The following is a 19576-nucleotide window of genomic DNA, read 5'->3' as shown; positions in this document are numbered from 1 at the left end:
CTTAACCTTTGTGCTATGCTGCCTGGGATGAGAGCTCAGGACAGTAGAAGAGGGAGTATATTCAGACAGCATAATACAGAGCACTATGTGATAACAATACAGATGAGGAAAATGAAAAGGCTTGAGAGGAGGGAGAGAATATTTCAGACAGGTGAATGGGTGGCATCTGTACTAGCCTTGAGGGCTGAGGTAGATTTTGATGGTGGAGATCAGGAGTGAGAATTTGCTTTCAGTTAGAGTAAATGACATGAGTGGAAGATGCTGGGTCTGGAAAGTAGGTTCAGAAAATAAGTAGTCTAGTTTAGTTGGAGAAAAAGATTGTATACAACAGTACTGGATAAGGAAGGCTACAGCCAAATTTTGCAGGCCCCGTTCCATAGGCATTTGGAATAAGGAGGATGAGGGGTTCTGAGCAATGAGGTGGCAAGAACAATGCTCTAAAGAGCTCAACTTGATGGGCTGGTAGTTTGAAGAAAGGAATGCTAGAAACAGGAAAAATAATTCAGAAACTGTATTTGTTTTCTATTGCTGCATAACAATGTTACCACAAACTTAGTAGCTTAAAACAACCAACATTTATGATATCAGTTTCTGTGGGCCAGGAGTCTAGGCACAGCTTAGGTAGGTCCTCTGCTTAGGGTCTCACAAGGTTACAATCAAAGTGTTGACTGGGGCTGTGATTTCATCTGAGGCTCAACTAGGAAACGATTAGCTTTTGTTAGCAGAATTCAGTAACTTTTGTATCAAGGACTCAGTTTCTTGCTAGCTGTCAACCAAAGGCTACCCTCAGCTCCTAAAGACTTCTCTCAGTTCTTGCCATGAGCATTCCAACACTGGCGTTCCATAACGTGGCAGCTTGCTTTTTGAAAGCCAGCAAGGGAGTGAGAGACTTCAGCTAAATAGCACTGTAATTTTAATCACGTGTCCTGTCACTTTTGCCACATTCTGTTGGTTTCTAACCAACAAGTCAAAGGTCACCCCCACACTTAAGGGGAGAGGATGATCCAAGAGCATGAACATCAGGAAACATGGGTCATAGAGTGTCTACTCTAGAGTCTGCCACAGACAGATACAGTTGGTGAAACAAACACTCAAGAGTCTGAATTAGGGTGGTATGAATGCACATAGAGAGGAAGAGTTAGATTCATGAAACTACGTCTAGGAAATATAATTATGATTTCTTTTGAAATTCTTTACATACATTAACTCATATATGCCTCAAAATATCTCTTTGACGTAGGTGCCAGGAAAATCTTTATTTCATAGGTGAGGATAAAGGCTTTTAAAAGTTAAGTGCCTAGATCACATACATATGAAGTTCAAATCTGGGTGTCCTAACCTAGATTTGAAAGTAGGATGGCAGTCCCAGAGCTCATAGTCGTGGCCACCCTTCTTTACTTGGACCTAAAAGTATAGAGAATTTAAAGAGAGATGGATAAGAAAATATTGAAGATAACTCCAAGATTTCAACTAATTTCAACTCCATTTCAACTCAGAGAAATGTCATGAGAAGCACTCTTAAAGTAATATTTATTGTGTGTACACTACATGCCAGGCAGTGTGCTAAGCACTCAGTACTCATAATCACATTTAATGTTGCCAACAGCCTATGAAAATAGTCCTTTCCCCTATTTTACAGATCAGAAAACAGAACTGTGTCTGTGACCACTAAACCCTCGTTTCCATAAGTGCAAGGGGTTATTTTGTTCATAGCTCTATCTCTAATGTCTGACACATAAAAAAATGTTCATTATATAAATTTTTGAATGAATGAGCTTATAAGTGGTAGAGCCATGAGTTGAACTCAGAACAGCCTCACTCTACCTCCTGGAGTAGACAGTGCATTCCATTGTAGCCATAGCAGGAAATCTAGATATGGATATTCAGCAGATATATAAATTCTATTAAATGGAGCTTGAGGAAAACGTCAAGCCTCAGCTCCCTGTCAGGGAACATCCATGTGGAGATCAAAAGTCCCTAAAATTAGATGAGATGATTAAGGGGGAGGGTATAAGCTCCAAACCAGAACCTTAGAGAGCACCTATGTTTAGAGGCTGAGGGGAGGAAGAGGCATTTTAAAAAACAAAGATGGGGGCTTCCCTGGTGGCGCAGTGGTTGAGAGTCCGCCTGCCGATGCAAGGGACATGGGTTCGTGCCCCAGTCCGGGAAGATCCCACATGCCATGGAGCGGCTGGGCCCGTTAGCCATGGCCTCTGAGCCTGCGCGTCCAGAGCCTGTGCTCCGCGATGGGAGAGGCCACAACAGTGAGAGGCCTGCGTACCACAAAAAAATTTAAAAAAAAGAATCTCCAGGGATAGGAATTCCAACAAGGAGATTTTAAAAAAACACAAAGATGGATATATAGATATAAAAGCAAAGAGGAAAGAGAAGGAAGGAGAGTTTTCAGCAATATCAACCACCACAAGGTAATCAAAGAGCCTCAGAATTAAGGCAAGGTAAGTGCATTTGGGGATTAGGAGGTCATCGATTCTGGGGTGAGCAGATTCAGAAAAAAATAGGGACTGAGTAAGAATCAGGCAGGTGTCTGAGTAGGTGGGGAAATGGGCTTGTGTAGGAAAGAGTGGATAGTAAGGATATAGAGCTCACTAGTATAAACTTCTTTGTAATTTCAGATGAGCTATAGTAGTAATATGAGAGGGATGAAAGATTTTAATAGGAGTAATTTTTTGTGTTGTAAACAGAAGGGTAGGCTCAAGTAGGAAGAAACTAAAGGTAGCATAAAGAGAATTGACTACTGATGGAACATGACCCCAGAGGAGACAGAAGGAGAATGAGATGCAGGACCACTAATAGGAAGGGCAGATCTTAGAAAGAGACATGTTACCATTCTAGATAGGAGAAGAATCTGAAATAAAATATAGAAAAGTAGAGGTCCAGTAGAGAAAAATTGAACGTATTCAAATTGAAAGTCCTCAATTGTCTTAAAGATGGAGGCAAGTTCTTCATACCCAGAAAGAGAGGGAAAGATTTCATGACTAGATGATAGTAAGAAATATTTTAATTAATTGAGGCAACAGTTGACAAAAAGTTTATTCAATGTCTACTCTGAAATAAGCAGAAAATTCAGTAGAGAAGACAATAAAGGATAAAAATAAGCATAATTAGGAACCCAACTGAGAAGAAATAGCATGAACTTTTAATAGAATTCAGCAGCATGGTTTCATAATTTTGCCCAGCTTCTGAAAAGCAGTTATTAAAGGAAGTTAATGGTCCAGCACAGGGTTGGGAACTGAAACTGTGAGAATGACAGGCAAGCAGGGAGGAATGAAAGATGGATTCTAGAGGTCAGCGAAGACAGTATTGGCATCATCATGGTCTAAGCAGTGATGTGAATGAATACTGAGAGGAGTGTAGAATCTAAAGATTGTAATTTGGGTGTGGAACAAGCTACCAGAAATGAAGAAATAAAGTGCTTGTAATCAGAAACGGAATGCTCTAAGTTTGAGAAGTAAACAGTAAAATTTTGAAGTAAAATAGTCCCAAATCAAGCTAATTATAATGCACTTTCCTCAGTTTCAGAGGTTAAATAAGGAACTATGAAGCCAAGGTATCAGACAGGCCAGAAGTAGACATAAATGAATGTGGCAGAGGATGAGAGGGATGGAGAAGATGACTGACCAGGCATCAAGTGGGATGGGATGTTATGATGGAGGTCATAAACACAGCAATAAGGACGGGGCTTAGATGTCAAGGTTCAAAAATAGAGGTTGGTAGAGAGAAAACAATAGCCTAAAAAATGACAGTAAAGGATAAGAAAGTTTTTCAGGCTGATCATGTCTTCAGGTGCAATTCAGATTTCAATTAAGGTAACGAATTGGAAGTTCAACTTGAGAATCAGTCTAGAACAATAGGGGACTTTGCTTCCTAGTAGAACTAGGAAACAAAGTCAGCAGGGAGTGGCTGAGAGAGAAGCAAGTACACACAGCAGGAAAGTAAAGGGTTAGTTTGAATAAGAAATAAGCATTGCTCCCTGCCCACATTCCCCATCACCCCTTTCCAGGTGACCCTTCTAATCCCTAAAATTACCTGTTAGGCATTATACCCCATTTTACAGATGTAAAAAATCTGGTTCTGGAGTTTGAATCTTGTCCTAACTGCAAAATCTAAAGCTTTCTACCACAACCTACTTACTCTCAGTGGTTTTAAACTGTTGCTGCGCCTTCAAGGACTACCTGGAAATCATATCTAACATATGAAATGGGTATGAAACACATTTTTTAGGTATATTTTACATATACAACATTATATTAGTTTCAGGTGTACAACACAATGATTCAATATTTGAATATATTGGCAAATCAACACAATAAGTCTAGCTAACATCGGTCACCACACATATTTACGTTTTTTTCTTATGATAACTTTTAAGATCTACTCTCTTATGCAATACAGTATTATTAACTATAGCTACCATGCCATATATTACACCCTCATGACTCATTTATTATATAACTGTAAATCTGTACCTTTTGACCCATTTTCACCTCACATTACCCCTCACCCCTGGCAACCACCAATCTGTTCTCTGTATCTATGAGCTCTTTTTTGTTTTTGTTTTTTTTTAAGATTACACATATAAGTGAGGTCATATGGTATTTGTCTTTCTCTGATTTATTTCACTAAGCATAATGCCCTCAAGGTCCATCCATGTTGTCTCAAATGGCAAGATTTCCATCTTTTAATGGCTGAATACTATATATATGTATATACTATATATATACACCACATTTTTCTTTATCCATTCATCCATTGATGGATACTTAGGTTGTTTCCATGTCTCGGCTATTGAAAATAATGCTTCAGTGAACATGGGAGTGCAGATGTTTTTTCAAGTTAGTGTTTTTGTTTACTTCTGATAAATACCCAGAAGTAGAATTGCTGGACTGTATGGTAGTTCTATTTTTAAGTCTTTGAAGAATCTCCACGCTGTTTTCCATGGTGGCTGCACCAATTTACATTCACACTAACAATGCACGAGGGTTCCCTTCTCTCCTCATCCTCGCCAACACTTTTTATTTCTTGTCTTTTTGATGATAGTCATTCTAACAGATGTTAGACGATATCTCATTGTGGTTTTGATTTGCATTTACTTGATGAATAGTGATGTTGTGCACCTTTTCATGTACTTGGCCATCTGTATGTCTTATTTCGAAAAATGTCTATTGAGATCTTCTGCCCATTTTTCATTCAAATTGTTTTTTTGCTGTTGAGTTGAATGCACAATGTGTTGCTCTTGAATTATATTCAGCTCTAAAAAGTTTTATGTGAGCTTACATATCTAATCCACCTGTTTAAATCTTAATTTTTTTTTCAAGAGAAACGTGTTGGATTCTTTTACTTAATGAGACTGAGGAACTTCCAAATACCTTCTAGAGGATCACATTGAATTTCTGCAACTATACCCTAAAACCCTAAGTTAATATTTATATTGCATTATTTTTCAGGTGTGAAAATGAAACCAAATTCAAAACAGAAGAAGTATTTTGGGCTTACAATTTCTGCCCTACTCCATACTCCTGGACTGCACTTCTGGGCCTTATTTTATATCTTGTTTTCTTCGCACCTGGTAAACAAAGGCTTTGTCGTTATTATTGTTATGTTAATTAAATTGTCTCTATTTAGAGGAGAAAAACTCTTTTAAATTACTTACTACATTTACTGAAATTCATTTTGTATTTCTCAGGAATGGGACCAATGCCTTGGACTGTGAATTCTGAAATATATCCCCTTTGGGCAAGAAGTACAGGAAATGCATGTTCATCTGGAATAAATTGGATTTTCAATGTTCTGGTTTCATTGACATTTTTACACACAGCAGAGTATCTTACATACTATGGTAAGAGAATATTTTTTCCAGCTATAGTTTCATTTTTATTTTCCTCCTCTATTTTTAGATATTCTATCATTTGTGATTGAAAGATTAGATGGTTATATTTTTGCTATTATAAATTCTCTATATGGCTTTCTTATTCCCCGCAGTCCTTGGAAATGTTTCTGGGAAAAGATAAGAGGAACTCTCCTTTCCTAAGCAGTATTGCTTATAGCCTTCACCCACCCACCTACACTTCAGACCCAAACATCTCCCACCTATCTCCCCAGTTGGAAATCTTCACAGCAAGACCTTTAGTTTAATGAAAAAACATAAACAGAGAATGGTAGAAAACTGCAGGAGTCTAGGGCTAATGCTTGAAGATGTCTCATAACAGGGATGGAGTGGTATCCAAGAGTGGAAGTAGGGTTAAAGTAGCTCCCACAAATGTTGTGCTATGAGTTATGCCTTCCACTCTGTCATCTGTGCTGTTCAGGCCAAAGCATTTCAGGATCCACTGAGACCAGCACTTACCACTGCCAGAACTATAAATGTGGCAGAAGTGTTCAAGTGAAAATGTGTGGAGACCGTAACTCGAAGAAAACCATCTTGAGAAGTGACTGAGTTAGGAAAAAACTTTGGGAAGCTACTTCAAGTTTATCTTTCCTAAAATGAAATGATTTTGGCTTTTTAGCAAGAGGATTTCTTCACTCTATGAGTTTATAGCTGTGATTGGATTCTAAATGATGAAATAGGAGGTTTTCATTCTAATCTTCTCATGAGCCTCTGTGATTGTATATTGAATGCCTATTGCTTAGTCCATTCTCTGATTCCCTCCCCCATCTCTCACCTCATCTCACCTCATCCCATGTTCTGGCTACTTATAATTCCTTTTTGTAGGAACAGGTTTATTTGTCAGCTCCCCTACCCCACCCCTCACCACTGGACCATAAATCCCTTGAGCTTAGGCCAGGATTATGCTTTGTTCACCATTATATTCCCAGTGCCCTCCAGGGCATCCTATTCACTTAATAAGCACTCAGAAGTATTTGTCAAATGAATAAATACACGGATGAACTTTTAGATGAATGGTGAATATGAGGAAACATTATAAAAGTCTATTCCTCCTCTCTTCTGAACATGCTGAATTGATATTTACTTTTATTTAAAACTATTTATCTAATGCTTTTTTTATCTTTATAAAACTCCTCTCTCTGCCGATCACCATTTGGGACATTTAGAAATATTTATTTTCTTGGAAAGGGAATGTACTGGCATTTTTAACTGGATATATATTTAGTATATTCAGCCTTATCCCATTTGGCAATTAAAATGTTTTACATAAATGTGTAAGCTTATCTTCCTAACAGCATAAATATGAACACAATAAATATTTATCCATATTTTCTGATTCTTGAGAACACTTAAATATTTGAAGATCTAAATATAGACTAATATCTTGAGAAAGCATTTTTTTAATGAAAGTCATAGGCCAAATAATAAAAGTCTTTGTGGTAAGACCTTTGATAGCAAAGCACCTCTTCCTTGAATAAATTCTGTCAGAAAAACATGAAGCAACAGAAGCAAAATTTAAATATGGCATAGCCAGGCTTCTTTCAAAAATATCTCCTTGGGAGAAGCTTTTTGCTTTGCATTAAGCCAAGCTTCTATCAGGTCAGCACACTGTCCATTAGGTCCTCACTAGTGGAACAATATCTCAGCTCAGGTTAGATTTTCCCTGTTTATTGCTCTATATTTTAATCTATAGGTTACTGATTTATGTAAGGTATATGTTTATATTCCTGATTTAACAAATATGCACCATAATGATGTATTTCTCTGGAAATATTCATGTCTTCTTTTACTTCCTTTTTTGTTTCATAAGACCTCAAGTTTTTTTTGTTTGTTTGTTTGTTTTCCAACATCTTTATTGGAGTATAATTGCTCTACAATGGTGTGTTAGCTTCTGCTGTATAACAAGGTGAATCAGCCATATGAATACACATATCCCCATATACCCTCCCTCTTACGTCTCCCTCCCATTCTCCCTATCCCAACCCTCTAGGTGATCACAAAGCACCGAGCTGATCTCCCTGTGCTATGCAGCTGCTTCCCACCAGCCATCCATTCTACATTTGGTAGTGTATATATGTCCATTCCACTCTGTCACTTCGTCCCAGCTTACCCTTCCCCCTCCCCGTGTCCTCAAGTCCATTCTCTATGTCTGCGTCTTTATTCCTGTCCCGCCCCTAGGTTCTTCAGAACCCTTTTTTTTTTTTTTTTTTTTTAGATTCCATATATATGTGTTAGCATATAGTATTTGTTTTTCTCTTTCTGACTTACTAAACTCTGTTTGACAGACTGTAGGTCCATCCACCTCACTACAAATAACTCAATTTCGTTTCTTTTTATGGCTGAGTAATATTCCATTGTATATATGTGCCACATCTTCTTTATCCATTCATCTGTCGATGGACACTTAGGTTGCTTCCATGTCCTGGCTATTGTAAATAGTGCTGCAATGCACATTGTGGTACATGACGTTTTTTGAATTATGGTTTTCTCAGGGTATATGCCCAGTAGTGGGATTGCTGGGTCGTGTGGTAGTTCTATTTTTAGTTTTTTAAGCAACCTCCATACTGTTCTCCATAGTGGCTGTATCAATTTACATTCCCACCAACAGTGCAGGAGGGTTCCCTTTTCTCCACACCCTCTCCAGCATTTACTGTTTGTAGACTTTTTGATGATGGCCATTCTGAAGACATCAGGTTTTGATTCCTTCCTAAACTATACTGCCTAGAAAGGTCTGCCTTGGACCCCATTCAGTAATGTTTATTACTAAAAATTATCATTAAAATGTCACCAGTATATCACTTTATTTATAACACATGTGACTAAATAGATCCCTTGGTGAGCATTATTATTAAAGTTCCTGTGTTGAAGTACTGAAATTCAATCAAACATGGTCTTTAATTCCTCATTTTATATGATTCAATTAAATATTTGTTTTAATCTGAAACTTAATATAGGATTCTAATAAGATTTATTTCCTTTAGAATAAAGCTGAGGAATAACTGCACTCTTTAACCATCCTGACAGACTTGTTACACACATTTTTTTCATTTTCATTCCAAGGGGGCATAATTAAGAAAGTGAGTTACATAATTGACTTGCCCATTACATGGAGCAGATCACAGCCTCCCAGGCCTGCCTACACCTCACCTCTGTGGCTTAACCACAAGTCTCACCAGTGAAGCCCATATATGAAATTTTGGCATTTGCCTTCTTTAGATTACTCAGATTTTTATAAAAGGAATAGAATTTCCTTAATGTTATTTGGCTTTGGGAATCTGGTTCACACACAAGAAACTTCATGGCCTTTAAGAATCTTCGTAATCCATGTAATTGTTTTTGACTGTATGAGTTTAGTGCTAACAGATTTGATTTGTTACTTCTAATCATGCCATAGTACCTAAATTGTGAAAGATGATGAATATTTCTCAATGTTATATTTTATAAAGCCAGACTATATTTACTCTGTTAGATATTTTAGAGTTTAGCGTCCTGATTTGGTCTAAAATGTTTTACCCTCTGCACTTATTTTTTTTCTGTATTATCAACATGATTACCATCCTTTCTTTGCCCCTCCCCATAGAAGATTCCATTTCTCTTCTTATGTCCACAATTTTGCTTATCTGTATTCAGAACACAGGACTTCATCTCCTATCATTTTTTTCTCAAAATTCCACATTCTCCAAGAGCTAGCTTGCCAGTATCACCCTTTAGATGAAAACATTACCAATTTATTAGTCATGCTGATCTTACTAGCAACTATTCTTCCCTAGTCATTTAGTAGAATTTAATAATGCGGTCTGTCACTCTTTTGAGCAACTAACATCCAAAATTCTAATAGGAATGTAACATACATTTTTTCTATTCTTTGCAGTTTAGCCAGGCAGAATTTATTTTCCCTGTCAGATCAGTAAACAAGGTCAAGACAATTCAAGAAACTGCTCAAGGATTCAGCCTGAATCACTTTGTGACTTTCAGACCTACACTCCCTACAGAGATATGGTGCCTTTCTCTCACTATAACACTCAGCTATTCATTCCAGATGACCTATTATTATTTTCTGATTATTTATCAAGTATAAGACATAAAAATATATAAACTTGTAGTGTTTAATGTAAACCAAACTGAAATGAAGTAATTTTATTTATTTATATTTGTAAATGGAATTGTATTTTTATTAAAGAAAGAATTTGATTTATGCAGGTCCCACTCCTTAAGAATTATATAGCTTCTGATGAGTTAATCTAACAAATTATGTCTTGGTTTAGTCAACCCTTTCATATTTTTCCTAATGTCTCATAGTTTACCTCTGTTTCCCTTTTATTTTCTCATGGCTCCTCATTCCAAAGAGCAGATTCTTTGGAGTGGCCAATTCAGCAGCATTTTTCCTCTGTAGTTTTCCTTGAGTCTTCCCAAGAAATGTTTCTGTGGATAGTACTGAAATGGTTATAGGCCTACTAAACTACTTTATAGGCCTAAAAACTACTTTAAGAAAGTAGTTTTAGTAATGTTTTTCCACATTCTGTAATTCAGCAGAACTGAGAAATACTATTCAGTTCTTTAATTGCTGTACTATTTAGCTTATAGCTTGACTTTCAAATATATCTTCATGACGTCTAGTATAGCCCTTTATTTCAGATCTGCTACCCAGTGTGTTCCATCTGGCAGTCAACAAGAGAACATTCATTCTCTAAACACTCCAATGTGTCCGCACTGTACTAGGAACCCAAAGACAAGCCATAGACTCTGTCATTGAGGAGACCACTTTTGCTGGTCTCTTCCTCAAGCATCTCATAACCATCTTTCCTATACCTGGTCCTGATTTGGGTTGTAAAACTTACAGAATTATAATTTAAACCATAAATATAAATAGGAGCTGGGAAATGATTTTACTTAATGAAGAAACTGAGGTCCAGGGAGGAGGTTAAATGACTATCTAGAAATCACATAACAAGACTTAAACCAGATCTTCCAACTCCCAATCTGATATCCTTTCTCCAGCCATTTGTCTTTTAAGACCAGAGATATCTAGGAATGGTGAGAGGTGGTCATCTTTGGATTATGATTGAAGGTAGATCCAACAGGATTTTCTAACAGAGTGGGTATTGGGTGGGAGAGTAAGAGAAAACTCAAAGTTGACTTCCAGACTTTGGGCATTGACCCATGAATTCAGCAATATTGTTATTGAATGTGGTTCTGGAAATACAAGACAAATGAGCAGGAAATTTCTCCCTCAAAGTGCCTCAAGTCTAGTAGACAAGACAGACAAATATATTCACATAATTATAATACTTCTTGGTTGTTATATACCATTTTGCCTCAGCAGAGTTTTGTGAAAATACAATTAACTCTAACCAGGAGAGTGAGGAAAGACTTCAAAGCAGAAGTTATATCTGAGCCTGGTCTGTCATTCTTCTTGAGTTTGATTACATGACTTGAGTTTAGAAAGACAAATTGCATTATATTCACAGCATTAGAACAATTAGAATAAACGAGGCTGGAAGCAATTTTTTGGTTCCGTCTGAGACCACAGTCATGCATGATTGACCAGAAAAAAAAGTTAAAACCAAGTACCCTTTCCAATGTAAACCTATACATATATATTATTTCCCATTGCAGGAGCCTTCTTCCTCTATGCTGGATTCGCTGCTGTGGGTCTCCTTTTCATCTATGGCTGTCTTCCTGAGACCAAAGGGAAAAAATTAGAGGAAATTGAATCACTCTTTGACAACAGGCTATGTACATGTGGTGCTTCAGATTCTGATGAAGGGAGATATATTGAATATATTCGGGTGAAGGGAAGTAACTATCATCTTTCTGACAATGACGCTTCTGATGTGGAATAATTGTCAGCTGCTGATATATTTAGTCATTTAAACAAACTTGGGAGAGAAGAACAGCAATTGGTGACCTCACTGCCCTGCTTTTAATCTGGTTCTTTCCACAGTCTAGTTTTGAATGACTTCATATTCTAGAATATTTGATTCCAAGGAAGATACAGTCACAATGACTTTTTTTTCACAAGCAGAGATATAAAAAAAAATCTACAGAGATTTTAAACTAATAGTTATTGAGCAAATGTGTATAATTCCTTCCTGAGATAGTTTAAAATGAATATTGTACCCAGTGACTTCTGTGATAATCCTTTTTTCCTAAGACTATATATAATTATTAGTGGCAATTGAGTCAGTGCTAATCTAGCCAAATCATATATGTGTGATATACTTACAGCAAAGGATTCTGAAGTATGGTCCAAGGGTATTTTCTGTCAAAGCATGGCCTGTTGGCCCTAAATTCTCCTAAGGACACGGAGCTTACCTGTGATCAGCTATTAGAAAGTAAACTCCATTTAAACTTTCATCAACAAATTCAAAAGTGCATCCTACAGGGGCACAGCTGTCCTTATATCCTTTGGATCCCACATTTTGGTTTTCTCTCTCCAATTCATATCTGGAAAGTTCTTCAGAAGCTGACTCTGTATAGGATCATTTGAACATTATGAAAAGCAGGGCTTTTAGGATTTATTTTCCTACATATTTTTTGCATCAGTGAGAAGTATACATTTGCACAGATTAGCTAGCAAGTTTTGATAAGTATATTTTATTGCTAGAAAGTAAGAAAGAAAAGATTTTTATGGACCTTAAAGACTTTTAACCCTGAGTTAGTCACTTAGGTATGCAACTGTAAACACAAAGTAGCACTAGGTCTTCAACTGTGTTTCAGGGTCAGTTTTTGTTCATGCCAAAATCACCAGATATTCACCAAGCCTTCACTCATCCACTCTGGAGTCCTACTATTTGTGCCTTCATTTGTGTAATATAAATAACTTCTAGCAGACTATCTTTCCCCTTCTTTTAATCAAATAATTTCTGAAACAAGAAAGGAAGGAAGAAAATCAGTGGCAGAAATAATCCTGCTGTTACTGATGTTTGTTTATTTAAGTAGTGGGACTTCTATTTTTCTTAACTTTTTATTAACTCTTCCTAAGGGAATTGTCACATTTTGTTACTTACGGTACTCGTCTTTTTTTTCTTTTAATTCTGAGAGCATAAACTGATTTTTATTTTGCACACCCTTTCTCATTTTACCTGACATTCTATATTAAAAGATACATAGATTTGTCTGTGGGTGTTTCCTTTGTCTCATGCTTGGCTTGGGTTTTTTTCCTCCTTGTCTAAAAATTGGGATTTTCTACTGGAACAGATTAATGGTTCTCATATAATACGTCTTTAAGAGATGTTGACTTACTACATTTCTACAATATCTTTTCAAAGTGTTCATTGGTTTTTATGCTCATTCATCAATGAACTCCAATTTTCACTCGTATGTTAAGAACTATATAGTATGTACAAAATCACTCACAAAATTACTTGCTAGTTCCAGTGGAAATATGAATGACTCTTCTGTGGTCAGTTAAGAGTGCGTACATTTGATGCATTTTAAAATAGCCCTAAATATCTAATAAGGTACTCTTTGGAGTGAAAAAGTGGCTCTCTCTAAATTCAGTATGTTTCTGCCAGTCTCCAAGATGGTTTGGTCTCTCTTGCTTATTCTTATCACAATGATCACAGCTGAGAATGTAGCCAAGGAGGTTCATTCTCTAAACCTAAAAATCCTTCAGCCAAAAACGAGTTTTCTCCCTTTGATAATTTCATGTAATTAAAAAAAATTAGAGAGCTTCTTTCCTTGAATTAGGCACTTTGGCAATTGATTTCTAAGGGGATATTGATTTTGATTTTCCCCAGAAAAGCAGATGTGCTTTGATAGAGAAAGTTATTATTCTATCAATATTTCTTATCCCATGAGAAATTTATTATCTGTATAATATTTCACAAGTGAAGCGGAAAATGAACTATTGTGTGGTAAAATATATCAGAATATAATGTGGAGAAAAATTTAGACCCATAAAGTGATCTCTTTAGAAGTTTGCTTTCCTGATTTATCCAAATAATTGCCTCAATTCTTCTCTTTATTGTATACATAGCCTTAACTATATGCTTATACTCAGCTGAGCTGAATGCACAGTAACTTTATTAAAGGAGCACCTGGGCTTATTATTTCCTAAAGTAGAACATAGCCTGTCCTCCTTTACGTAAGCAAATGGTGTTTTCAACTTTATATCCATAAATGCACATAATAACAGGGAAAAATAGCCACAGTTCTCTTTCTCTATTCTCCTCAATTCCTTCTATAAGGGACTACTTGTTATTTATATAGTGATAAAAATAATATTCCATATCTTTGAAGTATAAGACAGAAAGGCACAGTATAAGAATTATTTATAATTTTTTAATAACAACTACTTGAAAAGGAACCTTATACAATTAGGGTATTATTTTTAGATTCAGTGAACATTTATAGTATATTAAAAATTAAATGTTTGAATTTTGCAGGTTTTTAGTATTTGCACCTTTTAAGTTATCAAGCATCTTTGGCTACCACTATCAACTTGAAAACATTCCATTTGAAATATCATCAAATATATATTTTGTAGGACAATTTATATATGGTATGATTTGACCTACCATTTTAAAACACATTAAGCATCATGCTTTTAGCTGAAATTATGTTTCCTTCTGAACATGCTGCAAATTTAATAGAGGTATATTGTGATTTAGGAAAATATAGGGAAGACGGTCATAACCCCTACTGAGGCTTAGCTGGATGGCTGGTGAGATCTGCACTAGACTTGAGAGAATGTAACATTTCATCTGCATCTGAACACATAGGGCTGAATGTTATGTCAGATAGATTTTAAAGAATTGGTATTAATATTTTTCTTAAATATAAAATTTCTTATAATTTTGATTGTTGCACCTTAGTCAATAATTGCCCAAAACATGATTTTTAATGTATATGTAAAAGATCTAAATTAAAACTAGATTTAAAAGGTAATATTTCCATTTGAAATTTTGTTCCCAGTCATATGCAGTAGTTAGTTCCCAGATGGAAAATGCTATGAGAGTAATGCTATCAAGTGCTTTTCATATTTTTATTTTACCACTGAAGCATTTTAATATAAAAGTCTAAATATTATTTCTTAAGTTATTCACTCTAAAATAAGAAATCTGTTAGAGCAAAGAATTTAGAAATTGTTTACTATAATTTCAAAATCAGTTATATAGAGGAAGAATTAATAGGAAAAATATAAGTTGACAACTTATCCTTTTCCTTTTATATCAGAAAGTAAAACTGAAATGTACTATAATAATCCATAGATGTGGGGGGGGAGAATATTCTAGAAAATACTCTTCACATGTTATCTAAGAAAGTCTCACTAGTATCATTAGTTTAATGACACTAATATATTTTATAAATACTGTAATACAGTAAGGGGAGTGGGAAATTTGTTTTGACTTTATTTCATCAGCACAGTAATTAAGAACAATAAAATAAGATGTTTTGTTATAATCAGACTTTTTTTACTATTCTCTTAGTTATAATATCTCAAATTATACTAAGTACTTAACAACAGTTGTATCATGTTTTAAGTTGCCAAATTCAGACATTTTCACTAACTACGAATAAAAGAATGACATACCATGCCGGAAGCAGAGAATTCATAATATGTACTTTATACCAAAATGTATTGAATTATGGGTAAAATTTACAGCTCATGTGTAGCTTCTGCCTATTAAGAGACTCAGAACTGTTCTCTGCATTAGTTTTAACATCCTGTTTTCTGTCACTTTCTATCCATTTTCTTAGCCTCATGTACAGTAATGTTAAGCTAATTTGATGAAGTGATTCAGGTTGTAGCAATGTATCAGTTTTCAGTTCTTCTGGGTGAGCAATATTGCTGCTATTTTCTAGAAATAGCAATCATTTTAAAATGCCAAACAGCTTACTGCTACCAGCTTTCTTAAACATCATCTCTTAGAGAAGGAGATTTTCATGTACCAATAATCATCAGAGAGGTATTTTGTAAGTGTTAATGATGTTCAGAAGTACATGAAAGAATTTTATCTCATAATTTGCTTGTGAGTGTAAAACAATATAATTCTTATAAATCTTTACTTTGTATGTATAAAACACAGTCTTGCACTTGAGTGATTTGGTCTATGGAATGTTAAATATCTACCTTCATTTAGCAGTAATATTCAGGTTTTGATTTTAGACAGTTAAGTCCATGCACTTAATTTTATCATATCTATATAAATAGGAAAAAGAAATATAGCTTACAAGTACTAAAAATTAAAAACCACCAATATTTTGTCAAGTTTTAAAATTTTAGAAAATTTAACATTATTCCGTCTCATTTGAAGGTTAAAAAAATGATACTTATATCTAGCCAAAGTTGAAATTTATATTCTACATGTCCAAACTGGTTCCTAGCAGCTTTTGGACTATATCTCACTTGATGTTATAGTATCTTCTATTTGTAATAAATGCTCAAATTTCTATTTAAAAGCTCTAATGTATGTCTAGGTTAAATGAAAACACAGGTTTATGCTTTTAAAATATGTTTTCAAAAGTATATTTTAATTTCTGAAAGTGCATGTTATATAGTGTTTAATACTCCACATCTTAGCAAATCCAATATAAATATTTATTCCTACATGTGACACATGGGATATCTCTTAAAAATTATGAATACGTATCATTTCCTTCAAAGTCATTGTAGCCTATAGTTGTATCAAAGTATTGTATATTTTATGGAGATTTAGTGATGTATATGTAAATGTTTTTTAAGTTATTTTATTGAAGTTCAATCTTTACATAAAATTTAAATCTTTTTTTAAAAAAAAGTGTCAGTGCCAGAACTGTAAATGAAAATAGTCAAATAAAAGTTAAGACAATTCACTACTCATTTGTCTCCCTTGCAGTTTTGTATTTTATTTGTTTTTGTTTGTTTGTTTGTTTGTTTGTTTTTTTGCAGTATGTGGGCCTCTCACTGTCATGGCCTCTCCCATTGTGGAGCACAGGCTCCGGACGCGCAGGCTCAGCGGCCATGGCTCACGGGCCTAGCCGCTCTGCGGCACGTGGGATCCTCCCGGACCGGGGCACGAATCCGTGCCCCCTGCATTGGCAGGCGGACTCTCAACCACTGCACCACCAGGGAAGCCCAGCAGTTTTGTATTTTATCCAATTCTTTTCCTTGGATTTTAGGATCTAGGTTACAAAGTAAAAGCATCTACAAAGATTACCTACCTCTATATATTTATGCAATGCTACTCATTTTAATGATATTTTACCTCTTTTTGACCATGGTTAAACTTAACTACCTTTAAAAATATTTTATAATACCTAAAAATTATTGCAAGGAGTTATTCTAAATAGTAAATATAAAACTTTGAAATGAAGTACTCAGAAATCTTTGAAATATTATTTCTTATTGTTGTCAGAACCAGATGTTGACATGAACCATTGTGTCAGATTGACAAAAATTGTTTATGGTTGTTTCTTTGTAAGTGAAAACAAAATACCTGCTGGATGACAAGTTGACAGTTCTTTTGGAATTCTGCTGCTCTCCATAGCCATTCTGCCCCAACTATAGCTTTTATTAGTAAGCATTATATTATTCTTTGATCTGGGCAGCCATCAGACTTATCTCCATAGTTAGGGTGTGCCATCCTGAGCCCAACTATAGAACTAGTCTGAGTAGATCCTCTGAAGACACTAGATCCACTGTCACTCAAAGGCTTACAATGGAGTTGCATCTTAAGCAAGGATTCTGATGTCAGCAGGTAAGGCAAAAATCCTACAGTCAAAATGACCCTTGAAAATCCCATGTTATGCATAAAGTGTCCACTCCTCTGAATACCTGAATAGTGCAGTTCATATCTGTATCAGTGGTCAGAAAAGTCTTCATTTAATTGTCTAATCTTGTGGGGTAAATGTTGTCATCCTTTTGTGGATACTAAAACTTAAGTTCAGAACATTTTGGTGATTTGCCCAAGATCACACACTAGGAAGTGTTTACAAAATTTTTCTCTGCAGTGACTACGCCACACTCTTTCTCTCTTGGTCCTCATTTGGAATGTCTTCTTGTCAGATCCAGGCAGAAAGATTAAAAAATAGACATCATGTTATTGCTGTATTATAACTTAAAGGGTGTGAAGAAAAAGAATCAGATACCTCATTTTAACCTGGACTATAGACACAAATCTTGAAAACCTTTAATTTGGAGATTCTTTTCCAAATATGAAGCAGTATACAAATGGTTTCCAACTTAAAGTGGTACAACTTAATTTTTCAACTATAAGATAATGTGAAAGTGATTCATATTTAGTAGAAGCTGTACTTTGAATTTTTAATTTTGATCTTTTCCTGGGCTAGCCACATGCGGTATGATAGTCTCTCTTGTGATGCTGGACAGGGCAGAAGCCACAGCTCCCAGTCAGGCACGCTGTCACCAGGGTAAACAACTGATACGCTTATAACCATCCCATACCCACACAACCATTCTGTTTTCACTTTCAAAACAGTATTCAATAAATTATACGAGATACTCAACATTTTATTGTAATACAGGCTTCGCGTTAAATGATTTTGCCCAACTGCAGGCTAATGTAAGTATTCTGAGCACATTTGAGGTAGGCTGGGCTAAGCTATGATTTCAGTAGGTTAGTATTAAGTGTATTTTCAATTTAGGATTGGCTTGTCAGGATGTAACCCCATCAGAATCAGGAAGATCTGTATAGTACATTGTTTTAGAGGTCAGACTGATACAAATTATCTAGGTTTGGATGCCAGTGTTTCCACTTACTGCTTGGTAACCTAAATCACTGAGTTACTCTTTGCCTCACCTTCTTATATATAAAATGGAGATGTTACTATCTACCTCATATAAGTGTTGTGGCAGGGAGGGCTCACATTGGTTAGTCATGTAAAGCACTTAGAGGAATGGCACATAGTAAGTGCTGGATAACTGTTAGCTGTTCTTAGTATCATCGTCCATATGCTATCCCTGATGCTAAGGTCATGATGTGCATAGGGACAGGAGCACATGGGTTTCTTTGACACGTCATGCAGGCTGTGTGAGTGTAACAGCCAGGCTCTCTGCTGACCAGAATGGTTTGAACTGATCTCACTGACTATCCTGATACCCCTCTTCCTTTCTCCACCTCTTTTCCATTAGCATCCTCCTGAATGGCACAGCTGATAAGAACACAACCTTCTCATTTTCTCCAGATTAACAGCATGTAATATATAATTTCTATTTATGTGATCTCCCAGCCATGAAAAAAATAATTTAAAAAAAACCCCTCAGTTAATTATCATTTAAATTCTTTTCAGCATTTAAAAAATAATTTTGAAATCCTCTCTGACAACTGACATTAACACTTTTACCAATAGGCTATATTGAAATTAAGCTCATATTATTATAGATGCTATGAATTCAACATGAAACATTGAAGGTATTTTTTACCTCCAGTATTTCATGCACTTTTCCGCTACACTTACAAAACTTAATTTCAGATGATCTCCATGCATGGTAAGTAAATTTTTTACATGAAAGAAAATATTGGCATGCTTTACTTTTATCAAATAGATATTAAACTCACAAGACAGATCTGATAGAACAGTGGTTCTCAAAGTGTTGTCCCCAGACTAGTAGCGCTAGCATCACCCCTGAGTTTATTACAGATGCAAATCTGTGGACTTTACCCGACCTACTGAATCAGATTCTCTGGAATTGTAGCCCAGGAAATTTTTTTAAAATATAATTGA

General features: G+C 35.6%; 1 protein-coding gene across 2 annotated transcripts in view; it reads left to right on the top strand.

Moving 5' to 3' along the window:
* The window catches only part of SLC2A13 (solute carrier family 2 member 13), a 462624-nt gene extending 447287 nt beyond the window's left edge, over positions 1–15337 (top strand). For both annotated transcript variants that reach the window (XM_082635385.1, XM_082635384.1), the window contains 3 exons: positions 5466–5587; positions 5705–5857; positions 11522–15337. In XM_082635385.1, the coding sequence (XP_082491511.1) occupies positions 5466–5587; positions 5705–5857; positions 11522–11748 (502 nt within the window). In that variant the 3' untranslated portion in view covers positions 11749–15337. The remainder of the gene's footprint in view (positions 1–5465; positions 5588–5704; positions 5858–11521) is intronic.
* The last annotated feature ends 4239 nt before the right edge of the window (positions 15338–19576 follow it).

The sequence above is a fragment of the Mesoplodon mirus genome (assembly GCF_964341445.2).
Source record: "Mesoplodon mirus genome assembly, chromosome: 11".
NCBI lineage: Eukaryota > Metazoa > Chordata > Mammalia > Artiodactyla > Ziphiidae > Mesoplodon > Mesoplodon mirus.
The sequence above is the reverse complement of the archived record's forward strand: the minus strand, read 5'-3'. Positions and strand labels throughout refer to the sequence as shown.